At 36.0% G+C, this 23471-nt stretch overlaps 3 protein-coding genes across 9 annotated transcripts; 1 reads left to right on the forward strand and 2 right to left on the reverse strand.

Annotated features, from left to right (window-relative positions):
* Positions 1-7: 7 nt before the first annotated feature.
* On the reverse strand, positions 8-1129 carry LOC121784100 (ethylene-responsive transcription factor ERF053-like). Its single transcript, XM_042182278.1, has one exon. It carries the CDS (start codon positions 1127-1129, stop codon positions 8-10), a length of 1122 nt encoding a protein of 373 aa, XP_042038212.1.
* Positions 1130-9422: 8293 nt separating this feature from the next.
* Positions 9423-13172, reverse strand: LOC121783908. Of its 2 annotated transcripts, none has more exons than XM_042182095.1 (6): positions 12935-13172; positions 12731-12863; positions 12442-12536; positions 11760-11931; positions 11183-11314; positions 9423-11088 (listed from the first exon to the last, which is right to left on the reverse strand). In XM_042182095.1, exons 1-6 carry the CDS (start codon positions 12976-12978, stop codon positions 10546-10548), a joined length of 1119 nt encoding a protein of 372 aa, XP_042038029.1. In that variant the 5' UTR covers positions 12979-13172; the 3' UTR covers positions 9423-10545. The 2 variants fall into 2 exon arrangements, with proteins under 2 accessions (XP_042038029.1, XP_042038027.1); XM_042182093.1 differs by having other exon boundaries at positions 12442-12545.
* A 5979-nt stretch (positions 13173-19151) lies between these two features.
* LOC121783739 (ELMO domain-containing protein A-like) lies at positions 19152-22658 on the forward strand. 6 transcript variants are annotated; one of them, XM_042181906.1, is made up of 10 exons: positions 19152-19414; positions 19946-20048; positions 20142-20416; positions 20525-20593; positions 20726-20841; positions 21097-21151; positions 21245-21365; positions 21897-21944; positions 22027-22121; positions 22193-22658. In XM_042181906.1, the coding sequence occupies exons 1-10, from the start codon at positions 19364-19366 to the stop codon at positions 22292-22294; spliced, it is 1035 nt and encodes a 344-aa protein (XP_042037840.1). In that variant the 5' UTR covers positions 19152-19363; the 3' UTR covers positions 22295-22658. The 6 variants fall into 6 exon arrangements, with proteins under 6 accessions (XP_042037840.1, XP_042037842.1, XP_042037844.1 ...); XM_042181908.1 differs by having other exon boundaries at positions 20307-20416; XM_042181910.1 differs by lacking the exon at positions 19152-19414 and adding an exon at positions 19428-19669 and having other exon boundaries at positions 20307-20416.
* Positions 22659-23471: the final 813 nt, after the last annotated feature.

The raw sequence follows: 23471 nt of genomic DNA on the forward strand, positions 1-23471 counted from the left end.
ATGTGAGTTAGTTCCTAAAGAAGGGATGGGAAGAAGAAGATGATGATGATGAAGAATCTCTGTTGTTCTGTTTCTGTGCATCTGATTGGTTTTCAGAGTCTTGATGCTTAATATACTCAAATGGAGGAAGTTTTGGAGGTGGCATCAAATTATTATTCGAATCCAAATGGTCCCACACCGCGCTCCCCGGGCCCCACCCCGCCGGAACCGTGTCGAACCATGCTTCAGGCAAGTCGTCCCACACAAGCTCTGACGATGGCGGTCTCGCGCCATCCGCATTGCCCCCGCCTTCTGCTGGACCAGAAGGCGGGGGCTCTTCCTCTGCCTCATCCGCCGCTACTAGCATTAGCGGCGGATCAGGTCCAGCGACAGACAATGAGGAATTCTCTTCATCGTCCGTCGCTACTACTGGCTGGGGCGCCGACTTCCCTAGGAACAGGTCGGGGAAGTTGAGCCTCGCGTTCTCGCCGCGGAGCTTGAACGCCTCGCGGTCGTACGCGAGGGCGGCGTCCTCGGCCGTGTCGAACGTGCCGAGCCAGAGGCGCGTGCGGTTGCGCGGGAGGCGGATCTCCGCGACCCACTTGCCCCAGTGGCGCTGCCGCACGCCCCGGTAGAGCTTCGTCGCCGAGAGGGGCATCGCGGGCGGGCGGTACAGCGCTGCCCGCCCGTGCTGCTCGAGGTGGCTCAGCATCATCGTCCGCCCCCTTGGGCTCAGATGGAGCGTGTCGCTCCAGTACTGCAGCAGCTGGAGCTGCTGCTGGGAAGGCGTGCCGGCAGCCGCCTCCCCAGCAAAATACGGCGGGAACGCCGTGTTTTGCTGGTAATGCGGCGAGAATGAGATCATCTGGTGCTGCGGCCGGAGCATTGGGGTCGGATTCGACCCCAATTGCGGCAGATTCTCCGTCGAGAAGGGGAAATACGGTGGCGGAAAATTCATTGCGGGTAGAAGCGGCGGAGGCGTCCAAGATGATGATGATGATGAATTCTGGCGGCGGTCGGGGCTCTTGACTTTCTTGAAAGGCCGGTTTGAAAAGGAAGCTTCATCGAGAGCTACGTCTCCGTCGAAATCCATGGCGTTTCCTTTTCCCGTCGTCTTCTTCGATTTTCCTTTATTTTTAGAAGATTCCATCTAGAATGATCTAGAAGATAGATTCTTGCTCTGTTTTCTTGAGTGCTCTGTTTTTGGCCGCTCGCTCTTGAGGAGTGATAATTCTTGTTGAAATCCAAATCCCAGATGCTAAAACTCTCTGGGAGATTGAATCAGCTGACAGAGAATCTAGAATGATGAAATGGAAGAAGTGATGAGTATTTGAAATACGAGGATGTAATAAGAGAGCGAGCGGCTGTTGAGAAAAAAACACTGAATGCCAAAATGGGGGTTTGGTAATAATGGAGTATTTTGCAGAGAGAAAGAGGGAAGATTATTCTGTATTCGTGAGGGAAGTGTGGAAGAGTAGGAAAGGAAATTGCAGGATTTATATGAAGAGAGAAATTAAGATATTTTTTGGCGTGTGAAGAAGCATCGCGGTTGTTGATGGGCTCCACGCGGGTTTCATCTTTTTTGTTTTTCTTTCTGATTTTCTCCCTTTTTTTCTACTGTCCTTGCTTTTACTCCACGTCCACCTTTTATTCTCTTTTATTTTACCGTATTATTTTTCAGATACTAAAATAGTTTTAGTTATAAAGAAAACCATCATATAGAAATGAGAAGTAAAAAAAAAGTTATTTTTTTAATCTAATTTTATTAAAATATAGTAGTAGTAGTTAATTTTATATTTGTAGACGAATATATATTTGAATTTTCAATTTTCTTTCTTTCTTTATAATCCATTTGACACGAGAATTTTATCTACTACTTAGTTACCAACTAGATCTACGTACTCAGCTTGTAAACAAAATTATCTCCAAAATTAAAGTGGCATAACAACGCATATTTATTTGAATTAGGACAAAATAATTTCACTAGGAAAGGAACGTTAGTGGCACGGCATATAATGTGTGTGTTTGGTGAAAGAGACGAGTTAAATATAAACATTAAAGGAGTGGGGTTTGTTGAGAAAAAATTGGAATCCAACTAGAAGCCAATGGGATCCAACCATCTCAGCCCCAAGGGCGGCGCCATGGCCGTGCCCATATGGTGGCTAACTCTCATTTGTTCTTTTTTTTCTCTCCTCTCTATTAGTATTTATAAATTAATAGTTCAAGTCAAACACAAATACCTTAGTTTGGAGGGACATGGAGTCGTCCATTATAACGTTTCTAATGAATGGAGTCACCTCATCTAATAAATAGGATCTATTGATCTTCTTGCCGTGGCCAAGGTATGGTTGATTCGAACTTACCAAGAGTATTAATATTTTTAGATTGAGTTGGTTATATAAAGTCATTTGTTGGTTCATTGGGACATTTTGGAATAAGGTCACATTCAAAGGGTTTTCTGACGCTGTGATACTCGGATGAGAGGTTGGTGTCACTTTGATTTTAGTCTTTAAAATAATAAATTTTAGCCAAATTCTGGTATATCTCACAAACATTAGAATTGGTCTCAAATATCACAAGCTTAATTTTTTTTTGTTATTTCCCAAATCGATCCAAATAAGCTATTTTCGACAAAAAACTTATTCTATGTGAGCAATCGTGAAACGTTTATGATATTTTAGACCACTTATTTAGTACGTACCAAAAGTCAAGTATGTTAGTCGGATATGATAATTGACCCGCCGTGAGAAATAACAGAAGGAATGTAAAGTTTGTTTATACTCTCCCCGTCCACGAAAAATAGTTTCATTTTGCCATTTTGGGATGTCTACAGAAAATTGTCTCATTTCTAAATATGAGAAGTTTCCCTTTCATACTGTACTCACTTTTCCTCTCCTCTCTCATCTTTACCTACTTTTTTCTCTATCTTTCTTATTTTACCTATTTTTTTCCTTCTCTCTTACTTTACTAATTTTCATATTAAAACACGTGTTGTCCACAATTAGACTACTTTTCGTGGGCGGAGAGGGTATCAATTTTCATGTTTGTGGATTATATACCAAAATTTGATCAAAACTTATAATTTTATAAACTAATATTCGTTTCACTTGCTATTGAGCTTTCTGCTCACCATAAAACGCTATTTGCAAGTCCAAGCTACATCAACAAGAAGCAAAAGCTTTCAAACTATCAAAATAATTATACACTAGTAAAACGCGAATATTAAAAAAAGGATGATTATCTTTTGTTGGAATAAGGGTGTCCACTATAAGGCGGACACGCCCAATAGCCCCGCCCCAGTTTTTTGTCCATAGCCCCAGTGTTTTGTCCACAGCCCCAAAATTCTATTTCCGCCACTATAGTGGACACCTCCAATAGCCCCAAATTTTATAATCAATTTTTATTTTAAAATATTTTTAGTTTTAATCAAGTGTAATTTAAATAATTGCAGTGTAAATAACTAGAAAACAAGGTAATTAGGGCCGAATATTCGTTGTATTGCAAACCGGTAAAATTATACAACGAATAATTAATCATATTTCATCGTAAAATTAGACTAAATTTAAATCTAAAAGCGGATCAAAAACTCCATTTTAAACTATCAAAATTGGCAGAACAAATTCTCTCTCATCATTTCAAACCTCCATTTTAAACTATCAGAACCTCCATTTTAAACCTCCATTTTAAACTATCAAAACCTCCATTTTAAACTATCAAAAAAATTTCGCCGCATGCGCCGCGGCTAATGCCCCCACTATAATCGCCGCGCCTATAGGCGCGGCTATGCCCACCCCCGCTGCGTCCTCGCCCCGAACCCGGCGATTCCGCGTCCGCCGCCCCTCCCATCACCCGCCGCGTCCACCCCCGCGGCGGCCTTCCCACTATAAGCCGCCCCGCTTCCGCCCCGCTTTCGCCCCGCTCGCGGCTATAGCCCCGTCCACGTTATAGTGGACGCTCTTAAAGGGAATGAAATATGATTTATCCTTTTATGTTTCTAAATCTGGAGGATCTTCATTTAATCAGGCCCCTACTGATGTATGAATCGAGTAGTGCTGCCTTTAATAGTAGTCGTAGACCTTGTATGTCTATATTGTGGAAATTTATGAACCTATATTGGCATTAATTGCATAATTTAATTGCATTAATCCAATGTTCATACTCCAAATTAAAGCCTACCTCTCATCCACATTTCATGCCCCATTTATCAATAATTCCACGACAAATTCAAAAGTAGAATGCATGTGGATTATTTAAGCAACAATGATGAGCATAATTCATAATGTAACGTTTGATTTCCTTACCAAATTGCGGCTTTTGTTATAGTGAAAGGACGGCAGCATGAGAAGAAAAATAATTACTACTCCTATTACTACAATTTTGAAACATGCATACAACAAAATATTTTTTTCCCAGATTTTAATTAAGACGTGTGACATTATACTTTAGTACTTTACTTCCATACATATAAATCAATTTACATCTATTAATTTATATTATGGGGTTTCCTTATAATTAAGAGTGTGATCTCTTGTCGTCGCTTTATAAATCTGGAAATAAAAACTAATTATAATAAATAAATAAAAATTAGATACTAGTAACAATAAATCCTAGTTGAGATTTATAAATCTTGACTTGGTGCTTTTCCACGCATTCTTACACAAAACGTTTTCGTAGGAGACTTTGTCTATAATAATATCCTTAATAAAAACATGTTAATTTTTTGTTACATCTCCGATTTTTATTTGCATATTTTTTTAATTTTGAATCTCGAAGTCAAAACAATTATTTATTCTTCGTCAAGGCCAAATTTGTAATTGGGAATTGATAGCAACTCGAGGCTCGAAATTCTTCTATATTAAAAAACGATTGATATTCACTGATTGAAGGTTGGCTAATTATTTTATTACGCATTGCGTCGATATTCTAAGCCATCACGGAACTTCTAATAAAAAAACCAGATTAATAGCATAAAAATAAAACAAAACAAACATTTTAAAACCAAACCAAGACATCTCACAAGTAAAGATTCTAAATGTGAACTCAAACTTTAGATCTTTCCCTAGAATAAATAAATAAATCAAATAGTTCAACTAAATCATTGAATTATTAGTACACCCATTAAAACCTATTCTGAAAAAATCAAATTGATACCAGCATGTAAAAATACTTTGGCATAGATATATAATATGGTTAGTTTGGTATTAAGATGGAAATAACTTGCAAATTTGTGCCAAAAAGAAAACATCTATTTTTAAGCAGGCAGAAGAGAATAGTAGAATTTAGCAGTTTAGAGTATTCAAATATATTGTCTATGCCCACTCAATCGTATTCTCTTTTTCTTCCATTTTTTAATTATAATTGATTGGATTATAAATTAGTACTCCCTCCGTCCCTGAAAATTTGTCCCAACTTTCCTTTTTCGTCCGTCCCCCAAAATTTGTCCCATTTCACTTTTACCATTTTTGGTAGTGGACCCCACATTCCACTAACTCATTCCTACTCACATTTTATTATAAAACTAATATATAAAAGTCAAGCCCACATTCCACTAACTTTTTCAATCCACTTTCCATTACATTACTTAAAACCCGTGCCCGGTCAAACCGGGACGAATTTTGGGGGACGGAGGTAGTAATACTTATATTAGAAATAATGAATATTTTACTAGTCATAAAATGGGCAATAGAAACTTGTAGTATAATAGTAATATAAGAAGGTATGACCACTTTCGGAAAGGAAAGTCAACCAACGTAACTATGTCTGTGGGAAGTCGGTTTGATCGGCTAATGTTGGTGGTCCACCAATCACATCACCTCATCACCACACTTATTTCCTTTCTGGGCGTCCCAAGTTATTTGCACTATTTCCATTTTTAGTAAAAAAATTCACCTACAACCGTAATATTTGACTTTGCTATACACTCATTCCTTAATCTCCGTGCCGAAAATGAAACGTGCGAGTAGTGAGGGACGGAGGGAGTACTAAATACAATTAATATCTATCTATCTATCTTTCTTTCTTAATTAATTAATTACTCCACATGTAATTTTTAAAGAGTATCAATGTTTTGCGATATGCCTCGAAATAAAGAGCTTATTATTATTCCAATTGAATACTTGTTCGCGTAAGACCATCCACAATAACCGCCCAGCGACCGCCCAGCCGAGCGCCGGCGCTGGGCGGTTCGCTGGGCGGTCTATTGCAGCCGCCCAGCCGCTGACTGGAGAGAGAAACCGCGCAGCGCTGGGCGGTGGCGTGGCGCTGGGCGGTCCTTTCGGCGCTATTGCAGCTTCCGGATCGCCCAGCGCACCGCCCAGCGCGAAAATTAATTTTTTTTTCCGAAACACTATATATACGCGCTTTGCTCGTCATTTTCATTCGCACCATTTTCATACGGAGACGAGGAGTGAATTGTCACTCTTTTTTATTAATGTATTTTTTTTAAATTAATGTACTTTTTTTAAATTATTGTACTTTTTTAAATTTTAATGGTATTATTAAACTTTTCCCGTATATGTCTCGTAAATTAAATTTCGTATATTGTGTGATTGTTAATTATGTCATTTTATATAATTGTTATTAGTGATATGGCTATTGATGTGGCTGGGCTATTTATGATGTGGCTAGGCTATGGCTGGGCTATTTATGATGTGGCAGGAGGATTTTTAGTGCTGATGATGTGGCAGTGGCTGGGTTATGGCTGGGCTATTGCTGGGCTATTCCTATTGTGGATGGCCTAAGTACAAATATAAAAATCTTGATCGTGCAATTGGCGAGTTTATTTTACAGAATTGTCACTATAATGAGAAATATATTTTACTCTGTGGTCAAAATCCTCACTATAATTGATGTAACTAGATTGTACCCGATTTTTGTGTGGTGAATTGTTTGTTCTCGAAAGAATCCTGAGTTTTATTATAATTATAATAATAATAATAATAAATACTTAATTAGCTACATTTGAATCTTACACATGTACACTCAAAATATGAATATATTATCATAGAAAATATTGCAACTCATTTTTTATTTTCACGTAAAAATAAAACATCTAATCACACTTACTTTATTTTTTCTTTTACTTTATCCTCTCCCCTCTTTCTTCTACTTTATTTAACTCACTAAACACAACTTTCTTAAATCTCATGCCGAAAAGAAACGCCTGAAGTAACGTGGGACGGAGGGAGTATGTTTCAAGTTTTAAATGAGTCACATTTTCACTCTTTGATCACGAAAATTTATTATGGTGGGTGACATTTTTGATACAATGAGCACTTATTATTGGTACACCAAAATGAATTTGAATTTTTCAAACATATACAAAGTGTGATAAGATATTTCGACTTAACCATGAAGCGAGTTGTAAGGTGGCCACGTGTAGGCGTGTTTGACATTATTATTTTAGATCATGACATGAATTTGGTAGCAACTTTGTCGACGAATGTGTTGTTTTATTGACAAAAGTGGAAATCCACTACCGACCTATTAAATTCTTCCAATGGAAATTACATTGTCGTGATTTGACTTTCTTGATTATTTAATTTGAACTCTAGTTTAGTTCCATTTCAAGAGCATTCCGTAGTGTATGAACGGAGATGAGCCGCGACGGAAGCGGCAGTGCCCCCTCCGTTGCTGGTGGATGAGGATGGTTGGGTGACCAGCGCCTCACCTGGAAAGGAGAGCCGCGACAGTCACCGCCGCGCTTGGAAGTGGGGTGGGGTTTTGGGATGTGAGGGTTTTTAATATTTTTAAAATTTCAAATTCTATAAGTATACTTCATTCTTTGTCCAATATATTTTTCTCTTTAAAAAATATTACTCCATTCTTCCCACTTTAGGAGGCTCGGTTTACCATTTTTAGGTGTCCCACTTTAGAAGTTCCGGTTGGAATATTCCTTAAATGGAATTAGGTCTCACATTCCATTAACATTTTTCCACTCACATTTTATTATAAAACTAATATAAAAAAGTAGGATCCACATTCCGCTATCTTTTTTCACCAACTTTCATTTACATTTCTTAAAACTTGTACCGAACTCAACTGGGACTCCTAAAATGGGACAAAGGGAGTAATTCATTCGAGGCCAGAGCCCGGATGCAAATGCTTTTCTCAAGCATGGAATTAATCGTTGATGCACTACTTGTACCTACAATCTCAAAAAAAATTAGGGAAAGAGACTACTTGAAATAATACCCGACTTCCTAAGCTTCGCTTATACCACGACCACCCATGTATATTCACCGAGACCGTGAGGATGCTCTCTTCGGCTAGATCAAGACTTTTTCTTCGGCTTGATCCATGGACTTCTTAGCTTAAAGACCAACAACACAATCACTAGGCTACTAACTTTAATATGACGTTTATTGAAAATTCATATTTTCCTACGCACGGAGGGGGCGATCTTGCTATTTCCGGCTCAACTCTAAGGGATATTTAGGCTCTCCTGACTTTCGAAAGGGGGCGGTCGCCCCTTGAATCCGCCAGTGGCTGACGTGGCTAGAGTTTTTGCGTGGCGGAAGTCATCCCATCATGGATGCTAGACTTGTAAAGTTTGTTTTTTAGGCCATCCACAATAGGAATAGCTCAGCAATAGCCCAGCCATAGCCTAGCCACAAACTCCTCCTGCCACATCATCAACACTAAAAATCCTCCTGCCACATCATCAAAACAAGCAAATAGCACAGCCATAGCCTAGCCATAGCCTAGCCACATCACTCAAAATTATATAAAACAAATAATAAACAATCACACAAAATACGGAATTAAATTTACGACACAGATATGAGAAAATTCAATAATAATATTAAAATTTTAAAAAGTACATTAATTAAAAAAACACACTTCATTAAAATTAAAATAACATTACAACATCCTCATTAATGAGTTTGCCCCACATCGAAAGTGAAATTCAAAACATTCAAGGATGTCTCTATAAAAAAGAAACAACCAAGAATGAGTTTGTCCCACATTGAAAGTGGAACATAAAACATTCAAAGATGTCTCTATAAAAGAGAAACAACCAAGAATGAGTTTGTCCCGCATCAAAAGTGGAACATAAAACATTCAAGGATGTCTTTATAAAAGAGAAACAACCAAGAATGAGTTTGTCCCACATCGAAAGTGGAACATAAAACATTCAAGGATGTCTCTATAAAAGAGAAACAACCAAGAATAAGTTTGTCCCACATCGAAAGTGGAACATAAAACATTCATCGATGTCTCTATAAAATAGAAACAACCAAGAATGAGTTTGTCCCACATCGAAAGTGGAACATAAAACATTCAAGGATGTCTCTATAAAAGAGAAACAACCAAGAATGAGTTTGTCCCACATCGAAAGTGGAACATAAAACATTCATCGATGTCTCTATAAAATAGAAACAACCAAGAATGAGTTTCATAAAAAAACATTAAATAAAAAAAATTAAAAAATCCGTTGGGCGATGCGCTCGGCGATCCGGAGCCTGCAATGGCGTCGAGCGGATCGCCCAGCGCCCACACATCGCCGAGCGCTGGGCGGTTTTTAATTCCGAAATCCGCTGGGCGGTTGCAATGGACCGCCTAGCGCCGGGGCTCGGCTAGGCGGTGCGCTAGGCGCCTTTGCGGATGGCCTTAACATAGACTATTTTTGTCAACAGTTAAATGAAACGGCAAGTCTCACAACTAACATACCGTTACAATCGAATATAAGTGACATATAACAAAAAATACAATTGAAAGTTACAAATCAAACTAGATCTAAACCGCAAGACTGATGATATGAAAGAAACACAAACTATTTAAAGAATAAAATATATTTGAACAGAAAAGACAGAAAACTCTGATCCCGTTGGAGCAGCTAACCTAGGCGGCACAACTCACAAAGGTAAGGAGTAAAAGATAATGAGCTTTGAGCCAATTTAACAAAATAAATGGGCCAAGAATATCACACATATGTTGTTCAAAAGGCGTTTGTAATTATTAATTACTGGAATTTTATTCTCACATAACTCAATTGCATCTTTTATGCCTTTCTTGTTTAAAAAGTAGATCAATTAAAGTATCAAACAAGCTTGATAAGCCCATAAAAGATCAACTTGAATATTTAATATGAACAATAATAATTTAGTACACATATTAGTATACAATAGAGGGGCCATGGCTTCTTATGGTCAAAGTGAGCACTGTCAATTGTTACGTAATTAACCAACTATTCACTATAATTACGAAATTAATCATGAAGTAATTTTTAGTGTAGTAGGAGTAATAACTTAACAAATATCGTAACTACAATTATGTACTCCTATTAAATGTTCGAAAATCGAAAATATGCATGAGATATATAAAATCTAAAGGTCATCAACTCCTACAAATGCCTTTCAGTGTTTCATTTGACTATAGCAAGAAGACATTTTGTATTACCAAATAGTATTAATTCTCGTCACACCAATTCAAAAAAAAAAACACAATCTAAATCGAATAATCATACAAACCTGGTCCAAAAATGACAATTACCACCAAATAAAATAAAATAAAATACTAACAAAAAAAGACTTGTAAAGCAATTAAGAAACTCAAATCGATGGCTCACCTCTTCTCAAGATGTGCTCTTTTCAGCTCCATAAACTTGGCCGCCAGCTCATCATAATCCGGAAGCTTTGGATGGATGTGGCGATGAGGCGAGTAGACGTCAGGAGACTGACTGAATGATTCTTCCTCGGGCGATGACCCTTCCGACTCCCCATAATATGAGGCAAATTCATTGTAAGCTGGGGTTAGGCTTCCTTGAATGATTGATCTCTTCCTCGACCTTTTCCTTATCGACTTTGTCAACTCTGTTTCATCCGCGCCAAACGATTTGAACACGAATAATCTCTGATCTTGGAGATTGCTATCATTGATCACGGGTGGAATGAACTCCTCGATATCATCAAGATAGATCACTTCTTCACCCAATTTGACTGAAATTTCTGAACTAGTCTCCATCTCATTTCCTAACTCGACTTCTTTCCTCATTCCAAAACATGATTTTCTCCAAAATTTCTTGGATTCATTCAACAAATCTTCGTACATGATCTTCATGTCTCCCTCTCCCATCTCGAGCTCTACGACGTGGTTTTGATCATTCATCTGAGCTCATTCATGCGCACATTGAAAAATATGTGATTAATTTATTGATAGTAATTAAATTGAAAGTTTAAAAATCATGTACATTGAATTTCACCTCATTTTCGAGAAATTGAGGTTTGTATTCAAGAAACAAAGGCTGTTCCTTAGTGTAACTTTCAGCAATTTCATCCACGAATTTGTACTTGACATCGTCAGGCACACTTCTCATTTCAAGATTTTCTATAATCTGCAATAAAGACAAAAAAGAAATTAAATAAAATAGTCCCATATTGATTGTTGAATTATGCAATGGAGGAATTAGACATTTTAACATGTTTCATTTCATAGCTTCCTCAACAAAGTTCAATTTGAAATCAAAATAAAATTTTACAACATAAAAAGAATCACATTTTTTTTATCATAGTTCTTGATATTAATCTTAAAGCAACCATAGGGTTATTAGAGCTACGTACGACATATAACAAAATTCAAATTCTTAAATTTAACTAATTATATACTTAATACTTTCTCTGTCCACTAATTTTTTTAAAGTGTTAATGTAAAATTAATAAAAATATAAAAGAAAAAAAATATTGAAATTTTAATTTTGTGGACGAACCAAAATAGAAAAAAGTAGGGAGACCCCACACGTAATGAACGCAAGTAGCTAAAACAAGAGAAGACGGGCTCACCTCAGTACTGACGAGGTGCCCGGGAAGTAGCTCGAGTGCGGAGGTGACGAATTTTTGACCGTAACGGCTGGCGAAGAGCTTCCTGATGGAGAGGAGCTCGGGAAGCTCCCCAAATCTCGCTGATGAGAAAATCAGTGTTGATGCTGCTTCATTGATGTCATTAGGGCAATCCCTATGACCAAGATCGATTAAGAATCCAAATCCAAATAATTGGACAGTTTAATTCATTTATTTAATTTGGGCACAACTGCCTCAAATTGAAAACTGGATTTAGTTCATGATATTAATACATGCTCATTAATTAATTTCACGTGTTGCAACAATTGTAACAATTATTCTGTTATTCTAATTAATAAACATGCAAAATCGTTGATGGTCAATAAAAGAATTGCGAAATCATTACTTCCACATGTGAATATTATGTATGTGAGTCATAATACCACATTATCTGTAAACACATAGTAACATATATATGCCCATAAATTAATCATGTTACATTAAGCAAGACACATAAATAGTGTAGATTATTACACGGGACATATATTGTACAGAGCACAAAACTCTCTATTTAAAATGTAGTAGATTAAAAATTTAAAGAGTTCTAAATCCTCTCATTTTTGTCAAAGATTAACTAAAATAATCCAATAAAATACTTATTTTCGAAGTCATAAAAAATACTTACCTGTGCTTTCGGATATAAGGAAGATTAATTATCACAAATTCACAAAACTGGTACAGGAGATCATACACTTGAACCATATTTTCATCAACCACAACCTGCTCCACCTGAAATTAACTAAATCAACAAATTTACTCCAAATTTTTTTGAAAGTAGCTTCAAACTAAAACTTCGACAACATTAATTAAACAATACATATATATATATATATATATATAAAATAAAACTATATACTATATTTCAATCTCGTATTTTATTTTCCGGGACATAAGAAAACACGAGTTTATCGCACCCTTTCGAAGGCGAGTTGATGATGGCCGTGCTTGAGAAGCTCGGCAACATCTCTTCTCAGCTGCTTCACAATGCAACTCCTCTTGCTCCTGAGCAGTTTGAGGCGGCACTGAACTCTCTTTATCAGTTTCTTACTGCAAAAAAACATAAAAATAAGTACAAAAAAAGAAAAAGAAAATAGATGTTGGGAAGAAGGGCTATGCACCATTTTGAGGCGTTTCTCCATCCAAAGAGGATAATATTGAACATGTTTTGGGAGATGGATTAGGCTTAATTCTTGGGTATGAGTTGTATTTAGCTGCGGAGAAAAATGAATGAATAAAAAAGGAGAGAGAGTGTGGGTGTGATGATTGAAGCTGGAGGTGAATGTGAAGTGAATCCACCAATGAGAGTTGAGGCTTCTGCATTTTCTCGGCAGTTATTTTTAGGAGTGGGTGTGTGAGTGTGATGGCGTGGGAGAGACACACACACACACACTATAACTTCTACTAATATCTAAATACTTTTGTGACATATAATTAGTCATGGAATTGTTAACCAAACTTTATTAAACCATATGTAAAGAGTAGGCCAACTACCTGTGACGTTACATACGTGAGATATAAATTAACCAACTACTTATGTCCCAAATTTCATTAAATTAAACTTTTTATGTATTGTGATTAGTGCATTTTATTAAGTATTGATGCTGATTGGGCCATTGGCATTGTTTTTATTTGGGCCCAATTAGTAATGAAATCAGAAGTGTATAAAAGGGATCATAATCCAACCAATTAAGCCCCATTATATAAGAGGAAAAATTCAATTGCAATTTCAAAATATCAATACCATTGGATGAAGTTTTAATATTCCTATTCGATAATGTGACAACCCACGAAACACATGGACTAGCACCACTTCAACCGTAAATGTAAAATTTCAACTCATAAATTATCTACACCATCTCCAACTATACACCAAAACTCATTTTTAGTGTAAATAATTTCTCCAACTATATACCAAAATTAAATCTATTTTTAAGGTTTTCAATGGAATAACACCAAATATAATGTTACTGCAAAATTTTTGTGAGACAAAAGCTTAAAAATAGTGTAAAATTTAAATATGGTGTAAATGATTGGAGTAAAACTATTTTTTGGTGTGACATATATTAATAAATGAGTTTGATTTTAGCGTAAATGATTATAGATGACTTTAGTTATGTTTTAATTACAAAGATATGTATTTTTCAATTCAGAGTATTTTGGAGTTTATGAATTGACCAGTTATGATAAAATAACTTTTTTTAATGATAAAATAACTTTTTAATGATAAAATAACTTTGACCATACATGTGGCGGCATTTCAAAAAACTCTTTATATTATTAAAAAATTAGGCTTATAATATTATCAAATTCACACATGCTATTTTACAGTAAAAATTTAAATAGGCAATAAAATACAACAGGACAAATTTTTTTAAAAATAAAAAAATTATTTTCTAAGTACTAATTCAACCAAACTTATCTAATCGATGAGGAGACGCAGCCTGAATAGCGGCTCTGAAATTGCACGATCTCAACGCGCCGCCGCGGAAGAATTCCAACGCCGAAACCATCGCCGTCGGAATAGCCTAATTTGTAAGTGTGTGTTAAAATTCATAATTCTTGTCTCACATCGACTTGGTAACGATCCTAGCTCACCTATATAAGTGTGGATAATCCTCCCCCTTATGAGGCCTTTTAAGGGGTGAGTGACCCATTTCTAATATGGTATCAGAGCGGGTCTAAGTCGATGATGGATTATATCTTTTTATCTCTTCTCTTGCCTACCCACATGATGGAAGTCCGATGTATCATTCCGGCCCACACGTGAGGGGGCGTGTTAAAATTCATAATTCTTGTCCGACATCGACTTGGTAACGATCCTAGCTCACCTATATAAGTGTGGATAACCCTCCCCTTTATGACCCCTTTTAAGGGGTGAGTGGCCCATTTCCAATAGTCTGCAGAAAAAATCGCATCTTTCTCGAACGATCGCGGCGGTAGCTCCATGAAGTCATCAGATTCGGGCCGCTCTGCCGCGTTGAGAAAATTCTCCAGCCACCGCCGCCGCTTCTAGCTCCGGCGTTGTAGTCGAATTTTTCATTAATTCCACTGAATCGAATCGTAGGGTTTCGCGAAACTGCGGCATTCATCGCTGCTGCGAACTAATTTTAGATTAGTGGTGAAATTAAGAGAATAAATGTTTAGTTTTGATTTATGAGAAATTTTTTGACTGGTACTGTTTAGTTTCTAAGAAGGTTGGTGGAATGAAATACAGATTTATTTTAACAATTTGTGATGATCTAATGACGTGGGATTTGGATTCCCGTGAATTTTGCACGGGAATCTGTGCACGTCACCACCATTGATTTTTAAATAAAAAAACAATTGTATAATTTCTTAAAAACATACGAAGGGTGATAATGTGCACAACATCCCTTGCTGTGCATTTTGCCACAACAGGGGATCCAAGTCCAATGATGTGACCATTATAAATCGTGTTTAACTAAAACTGGTAAACAAATACTCCATCCGTCTCTTAATACGAGTCATGTTTTGTCATTTCGGTCGTTCCATAAATAGTAAGTAGGCTCCACATTCCACTCACATTTTGTTATAAAACTAATACTCCCTCCGTCCCAAGGTAGTTGAGTCGTATTCCTTTTTAGTTTGTCCCAAGGTAGTTGAGTCATTTCCTTTTTTGGTAAAATTTTTATTCCTTCTCTTACTTTCCTCTCTCCACTTTAACCTTTAACAAATCAATTTCTTAAATCCCGTGCCCAAAAGAAATGCCTCAACTACCTTGGGACGGAGGGAGTATATATATAAGTGTGACTCATATTCTATTAACTTATTCAATCAACTTTCTTTACATTTCTTAAAACCCGTGTCATAACTAAATAGGACTTCTATTTCGGGACAGATGGAGTGGTAAATGAACATTCTGAGAAGAAACTTATTGTTACATAACTTTGATTAGTTCATGATGAGATGATAAAAATAATTTTAGCTAATCCGATAATTATTTTATTTTTCAAATAATCATTAATAAGAATAAATGTCCCCTTATTATATTGTATGCTCTTGCGTATGAATAAGATGTCAGGTAGCAGCCAAATTTTTTTACAAACAAAAGTATAAGATTATTGTGTAGTAGTCGATTAAACATCACTTTTTTCTACTTTTCATATCTTTATATTTCAATTGTGACGAGCACTCTCTTAGATGTGGGATTGATCACTCTTCTTCCAACTCCATTCTTTCTTTATTTTCCCAATTTGCGTTTGATAACCATTTTTTTACAGAAGAAAATTCAATATTTAGGAAATAACTTTCTTAGTGGCGTTATTCGAATGGAGATTTCGGAAAAATATATGTAGATGTCTCAAAAACTAAAAACTTAACATTAAATAAATACTTCCTGTCATCTTTATGCATTAATTGGCAACATTCATAATCAGCCTCGCAATTAAATTTTAGTCACGTAAAAGCACCACTACGCCTTAGGCAGTAAATTTCACATTATTATCTTCACTCTTCACAGAAGTGTGATTGTAAAATGCAACATTAGGTTAAATAAAATGGTTGAAGCCTTGTGACCGATCTAATTATTAACTTCATTTCATGTGAGCTTTTCCCGTCTCACACTCATTTATATGTGACTTGCTTCAATGCTACTTCCTTTCATTTCTTCTATTTCTACCTTCTCGTTTTCTTCATTTAGGAAAATCAACCAGAGTTAAAAGGAAAAAAAAGGCATGGATTTAACAATGTTTGAGATGAAGAAGGGCTCAACACTTGTGATCCTTGCCTTGATGTTTCTTCTAGTTACCATTCATGCTCGCCCGCGTAAGATTTTCTCCATTTTTTATTTTCCGATGTTCGACTAATTAGCATGTGATGTGAACATGCCATGGATAGTGTTCAAACATGAGTTCATGATTAAACTTACTTTCTTTGACTTTTTAATAGCAGATCGTGGCCATCGAATCCAACTGCATCATATGGAGAGTAATACCCTTATGAGATTCAAAATCTACCAAGTCAGTCCTAACCTGTCGAAGCATAAACGGCCGAATACATTACAAGTTGTTGGGTCAAGATTACCAGATTGTACCCACGCGTGTGGATCTTGTACCCCATGCCGGCTAGTAAGGGTTAGCTTTGTATGCTCATCCATTGAAGAGGCTGAGACTTGCCCTATAGCTTATAAATGTATGTGTCACAATAAATCGTATCATGTGCCATGATACGTTGATTAATTCAATTTTTGGTCGAGTATATGTATATCGTCTTTGTTTTCTATAATTGTTTTTAATGTTTAAAAGATGCCTGCAGATGTAGTGGTTGCTTATTTTACTTCTTTAGATTAGGCTTGCTTAATCGGCCGGTTCCGGTTCTAATCAGACCGGTTAATCGGTTTTAATTTTTCATAAATTTTAGAACCGGAACCGGTCGGTTAAGAACCGGTCGATTACGGTTCCAAACCGGAACCGATGTGTAATTTTAATATAAATTTATTGTTCAATATTAAAAAATAATAATCCAACATCTAGAAATATACCAAATAATACCTAAAAATTCAAATAAATACACAAAAAATACAAACCAACGGGTAAGAGTGATGCCAAGTGTAGTAGGCCGGACTAATTTATGTTGACAATCTCTTTATAACAAAATAAGGGTTCTGAAATTTAGAATTTTTTTTTTAAAAAATGAGTTTTAAAATTGAATTCTAATTTCCCTTTTTTTGGCTAAACAAATATTCAATGAATTTCCAATACTAATTGATCTTGTTGTGACTTTTTGGTTTATAACGGAACAATTAATAAATTATTCATAAACATATTAAAATTGTATATTAAATGAATTGTTACATAAATTTGTTATAAAGTTAAATTTGTATCATATGAAATGATATTTTGTTTGTATAAGTTCTTTTGGAAATTAAAAATAAATTTATGATGTCCTAATCATAGTATTTTGTTCATAAAAAATGGATTGGGGAAATAATTGTAGATTCAAAGTTTCACGGTTAAACATTTCAAATACTTTAGAAAACAGAGCTCGCAAATTTAACAATGTTTAAATCTAAAAATCACTCAATATTTCAAATTATTTTACTTCAATTCAATATTAATTCAATAAGTTAGATTTATTAGTATATTAAATTATTAAAAAAATAAAATTGAATTATAATCCGGTTCTCAGTTAGGAACCGACGGTTCTGGCTAGAACTGGAACCGGAACTGGTTTTCCGGTTCCTGGTTCCTCAATTAACTGGTAGGTTCCGATTATAATTATATGCATTTCCTTTGGTAAATGAACTACAAATAAAATTATATATTGCCATTTTTAGTCGGGACTTGAATTTAGATCCAACTCTATGTTATTTAAATTAAAAATAAGTTTTTCGCAACAAAAAAAAGAATAGAAATATTGATTAATGGTTAAATAACCCATAGTCGTATAATCCCTTAGTCCCCAAAGAATATGCACTTTGGGGACAACACGAGTTTTAATGTAAAATTGGTAAGAGAGATGTAGAGAAAAAGTAAGTAAAGTATTCTTAGTAAAGAATGAGTCTCACCTCATTAGAGAAGAAATTTTCCAAAAATAGAAAATTCATATTCTTGTGGGACGGATTAAAAAGGAAAGAGTGCATATTCTCATGGAACGTGTGAGTAGCTTTTATCGCCCCAAAAAATATAAATAAATTCATTCGATTACAGTACATGCAAAGATCCCTCTAAAAGCAAATCAAACGATATAAAAACATCCACATTGTTGGTTGATTAATATTTTCCACAATAATCTTTTCCCATTATCATTTACTCTCTTTTGCCAATTGCCATTATAAGATAATCAATCTAAAACACAATCGAAAAAAAACTGCAAATCGAGGTAGCAAAAATGTTTTAGCAACTTTTCACCCTTCATCTTCATTTTGCCTCCAATTCAGGAAACAGGGTATTCACTATTCGCCCTGCTGGGTTTTCCTTTTCAACACAAAAAAAGAAAAAAATCACAAAATCAAGAATTTTTTACTATTTAGTTTTTCACATGGGGTAAATATGAGGTACTGCAATTTCTTCTCTTGAAAATTTATAGCATTAATTGGACGTTAGTGGCAAATGATTTTGTTGTGCTTATTCCTTTTGTCATGCAAAGATGGAAGCATAATGTGCATGCCTTACTGTTTCCTTTTTTTTTGAGAGCTTTTTGTTTTGTTTCATGGAGTAGAATATATCTCAATTAATGAAAACCCATCATTTGATTAAGTACACCCACAAAAAGTTTCCTTTGATTGCGCCATTAGTCTCCCTGTTCATGTAAAAGTCCATAAAAATCCAATCTTTAGGGCTCCTATAGTACTTGAGACTCTATTGAGGAAGTAGGGATTTTTTAAATTGTACTAGTGTTTAAGAGAGAGGAGATAGAGAGGGGGAGAGGATTATGGAATGATTAGAGGTTGAATGAGAGAGGCCAAGCATGGGTTGGAGTAATTAATGGATTCAATTTGCACTGTTAAATTGCTTTTCATATTATTCATATCCCCTTTTGTGGCAAAGACTGTGGGAATCTGATCTCCCACATTTTTACTTTCTGTGATGAAATTAAGGAGAAGAAAATGTATACCTTCTTGTGCCTCTCACCAAGGAGTAAGCTGTTGCATCCATATTCCTTTATAATCGTGTTTCTTTCTTGCTCAAAACGCATTGATTTGGCTTCGGACACGAAAACTGAGAAGCTTTATGCTGGAAATGTGTAGTAGATTGCAGTTTTTTTGCCTCCAATTATGTGATGCACAATCTTAAGTTGATGAATTATTAGCTGATGTTATGCTGTTTAAGAACTAGTTCAGTGGCGAATGATCTCAAAAGGTTTTCTATTTAATGGTGTGATTTGTTGTTCGCGTAAGTTGTACTGTCGGTTTCTTTATATCATTTTAGCTGTTGATATTGATTGTCCACTCCCAGATCATCTTTTGCTTTCTTGTTTCTTTTTCACCTCTTTTGAAGTTGTTATATCAGTGCTATTGCCAAACTTCAAATATTGAACCAATGTTTCAAGATATACTGTTTTCATATGCGAGGCCAGAACTTGTCGGTCATCATTCAAAGTGTTCATTGTTCAGTAGTTTTGAATCAGTTGAATCTTTATTGTTTGTTCTTAAGGGAGTCCGTGTTCAGGTTGGTGAAGATGAACTGTACTGGGACGGGAAGGAACGAGATAAGGAATCAGCATGGTCACATGATTCTGCTCACTTAATATCACAGTTAGCCCAATGCTTTAGTGAGTAGAGATTGTTTTTCACTTCACTCCAAATTTTCCCATCTTTTAATTTGCATCTCCTAATTTAGCTTTCCGTATGAATATTTGCATCAGATATAAAGAATGCTACCAATATCGTAAAATCTGTCCAAATAGTTGTGTCTTTTCTTGTGTATTCATGTAATAAACGGAGAGGGAAGTGCATAGTCAATTTATCCAATTGTGTTTTACATAATATATTCTATTTATTTGTTCCTGATCTGCTTCTTTCATTTTTAGCTAATGCTATGGTTGGACCACGATCGTGGGTAGGAGGATTCTTTAGCCGCACCACCAACAGAAGATTTGGAAGCACCCAATTTCTCGACTACACTTTGACCCCTATGCAGGTGATTAGGTTGTCTTCCATTAGTTCGTATGTATACTCTCTGTGTCTTTGTGTAATTTTCAACTGGCGATAGCTTCGTTGTGGGTGGTGACGTTCTGATTTCTGGCAGGACGAAAGATTGCAAAGCCTTAAAGAACGTCTAGGAGTTCCTTATGATGAGACACGGAACGAACATCAAGTATGCTTTCTCTATATTTTCCTTTCTTTCCTCAAACTGACTGAATCTAAGTGGTCTCGTTGAGTAGGGTGATTTTGACTGTGTAACATATTTCCAATCTTTAACGACTTCATAGTCCGACTCCATTTCCAGGAAGCTCTTCAAGCCTTGTGGGATGCGGCCTTCCCGGATGTTAAGCTTAAAGGAATGATATCCGAGCAGTGGAAAGATATGGGATGGAAGGGAGCAAATCCGTCGACTGATTTCAGGTGCACTTTTGTCTTTAGCTTCTTCTCAGTGTATGGAAACGTAAAAAAACGCATCTTAGCATGAAAGTTCAGACAACTAGTAGTCTTGTTGAGTTGTTAATTCCGTGTAGTTTCAGTCTAATTGCATACGTATTTGGTTCGATTTTAGTCAGCCTAGTCTTAGAAATCCCTTATTATCAACCACTTATCATCATTGTGTTAGTGAATCAATCCCAATATTTCAATTCTTCTCATTATGAATTGCATTCACTTTAGGGGCTGTGGCTTCCTCTCACTTGAGAACTTGCTATACTTTGCCCAGAATTACCCGGTATGTTAAGTTTTCTACTCTTTGATGAACTTTTGTAGTTGGATAAAATTACACTTGGCAACATGGTTTTCGACTAATACAAAATAAATGAAGGCTACTTTTAATAGGTTACTTCTAAAGCAAGCTGGGGAGCATTCCGAATGGGAGTACCCGTTTGCCGTTGCTGGCATTAACGTCTCGTTCATGCTGATTCAGATGCTAGATTTACATTCAGGTATGTCATATAATTGGGCAAATGTTACAACTTTCTAACTTGAAGTATGCATGTTTTCCCATGGCTCGTGCCCACTTTTGTGCCCTGTAAACCCGTGTTGGCTTTTTTCCGAGTACAATTTCCACGCAGAATACAAGTGCGTGCGCTCTAGATTTAAGAACAAAGGCGATTCATGAGGTAGTGATATGTAAAGTGTGAGAGATTTCAGACAACAAAAATCGGGCATTCTATATATTCATGCTTGGTTTCACAACCATTTCAGACAGAACCTAAAAAAGGGGCATGCTTTGGGCTAGAAATCGATATTTGCCCCGAATAACATGCTTTTTCATGCATATCCTCAGACTGCTTCGAGGCATTTAGGTGTGGCATTCATTGTTAATGAAAGTGAGTTTTTGGGGTGTGTTTTTTTTGCATTAGTGCATTCTTCGTTAATCAAAATGATATCGAGCTCTAACTATGTGGTATTCGTTTCTCATCCGTTTAATAAATATAAATATTTGATCAATTTTCTTGATTTAATCTTTGCAGAAAAGCCCAGATGTCTCCCCGGATTCAACTTTGTTACATTATTAGGAGGTAAAGTGAGTTTTTGGCAATGTTTTGTTTGTATTCATGCTCGGTTATACTGAATGAGAAATGTTCGTGGTGCCATTTGCAGAAGACGGAGATGCATTCGACATCCTCTATTGTATAGCTTTCACGATGATGGACGCTCAATGGCTTGCAATGCATGCTTCATACATGGATTTCAATGTACTCCCTCTCTCTGTGTCTCTCCTCTCTTCTTTATCTAACAAGATAGTAACCTTGCTTGCTATGTTCAGGAAGTGTTGCAAATAACAAGAACACAATTGGAAAGAGAATTGTCTTTAGAAGATGTTCGTGGAATACATGATTTGCCAGCTTTTAACTTTCTGTTTCTGTAGTTCGTTCTATCTATCTATATATACATTTATTGGAGTATTACTTAATTCCAAGATTTAGAAGCAATGCGAATTCTTCCTCTTTTTATGGTGTCTTTAGAGATGCACCGGGCGGATTAGTTTACCTGGTGTAGCATCTACCGTCTGTGTCGGGCTTAAGCCTGACACGGACGTATCATGTGGATGGCCGTTGATGAGACATTTGATGTAAATTTGTACTAATTCGTATGTTGTAGCATCTATGGAATCTGAGGCATCTAATGTGGTAATCCATTCGTCTCCAAAGAGATAAACTATTTGACAATAGAATGTGTTTCCCTAATAAGTGTTAATCCCACCATCCCATAATAAGAGTTACATTTTGCTATTTCGATATGTCCCAAGAGTCACATTTCACTTACTTTTGTAGCATTGATGTGGGAGAGTTCACATTGCATAAGTGAGGCATAAGCCATAAAGCAAAATGAATCATGATTATTTATTATACATCCAATTCCACTTTGTCTAGAATTTTTGAGTGGTTTGATTGCAGGATGATGCAACGATGATCGTGGTCCCTTTCTTTCAGTCTTTTAAGGAAAATTCAGTGAGCAAATTCAAAGATTAGACTCAGCTTCTTTTTTTTTTTCCAAATTAAGATGATTTATTATTAAAATAAAAATATTTTTATCACTACTTTATTCTCTTTTTCTTACTTTATTCTCTTCCTGTAACATATAAAATAAAATTGCATAGAATCGCGTGTCGCCCAAGGAAGGAGTTATTTTCCTCAGACGAAAGGGGTTGACTATGACTAATTATCATGTGAATATACATCTACGATTATATTATGGGATTTTATCCCGTGGACCAAAATAATTATCACATACTCCCTTCGTCCCCAAACAATATGCACTTTGGGTTCGACACGAGTTTTAATGTAAAATTAGTAAAATAAGAAAGAGGTAAAGAGAAAAAGTAATTAAAGTATTATTAGTAGAGAATGAGTCTCACCTCTTTAGAGAGAAAAAAACTTTTCAAAATTAGAAAGTGCATATTCTTGTGGGACGGACTAAAATAAAAAGAGTGCATATTCTTGTGGGACGGAGGGAGTACTATATATTTAATTCCGAAATATAATTTTGCAAATCGAATAACCCGAAGCATAATATCGTTGTTGTAGTAAGCAGAGATTTCTTCA

The sequence above is a fragment of the Salvia splendens genome, chromosome 21 (genome assembly GCF_004379255.2).
Source record: "Salvia splendens isolate huo1 chromosome 21, SspV2, whole genome shotgun sequence".
Taxonomy (NCBI): domain Eukaryota; kingdom Viridiplantae; phylum Streptophyta; class Magnoliopsida; order Lamiales; family Lamiaceae; genus Salvia; species Salvia splendens.

Excerpts from the sequence above, each read along its gene's own strand:
- LOC121784100 (XM_042182278.1), bottom strand. The coding sequence starts at position 1,129 with ATGGAATCTTCTAAAAATAAAGGAAAATCGAAGAAGACGACGGGAAAA.
- LOC121783908 (XM_042182093.1), bottom strand. The coding sequence starts at position 12,978 with ATGTTCAATATTATCCTCTTTGGATGGAGAAACGCCTCAAAATG. Across the intron at positions 12,546-12,730 it reads ATCAACTCGCCTTCGAAAGG|GTGGAGCAGGTTGTGGTTGA; the intron begins GTGCGATAAACT and ends AGTTAATTTCAG. Across the intron at positions 11,315-11,759 it reads GGCACCTCGTCAGTACTGAG|ATTATAGAAAATCTTGAAAT; the intron begins GTGAGCCCGTCT and ends TCTTTATTGCAG.
- LOC121783739 (XM_042181905.1), top strand. The coding sequence starts at position 19,817 with ATGTTTCAAGATATACTGTTTTCATATGCGAGGCCAGAACTTGTCGGT. Across the intron at positions 20,842-21,096 it reads AATCCGTCGACTGATTTCAG|GGGCTGTGGCTTCCTCTCAC; the intron begins GTGCACTTTTGT and ends CATTCACTTTAG. Across the intron at positions 21,366-21,896 it reads GATGCTAGATTTACATTCAG|AAAAGCCCAGATGTCTCCCC; the intron begins GTATGTCATATA and ends TAATCTTTGCAG.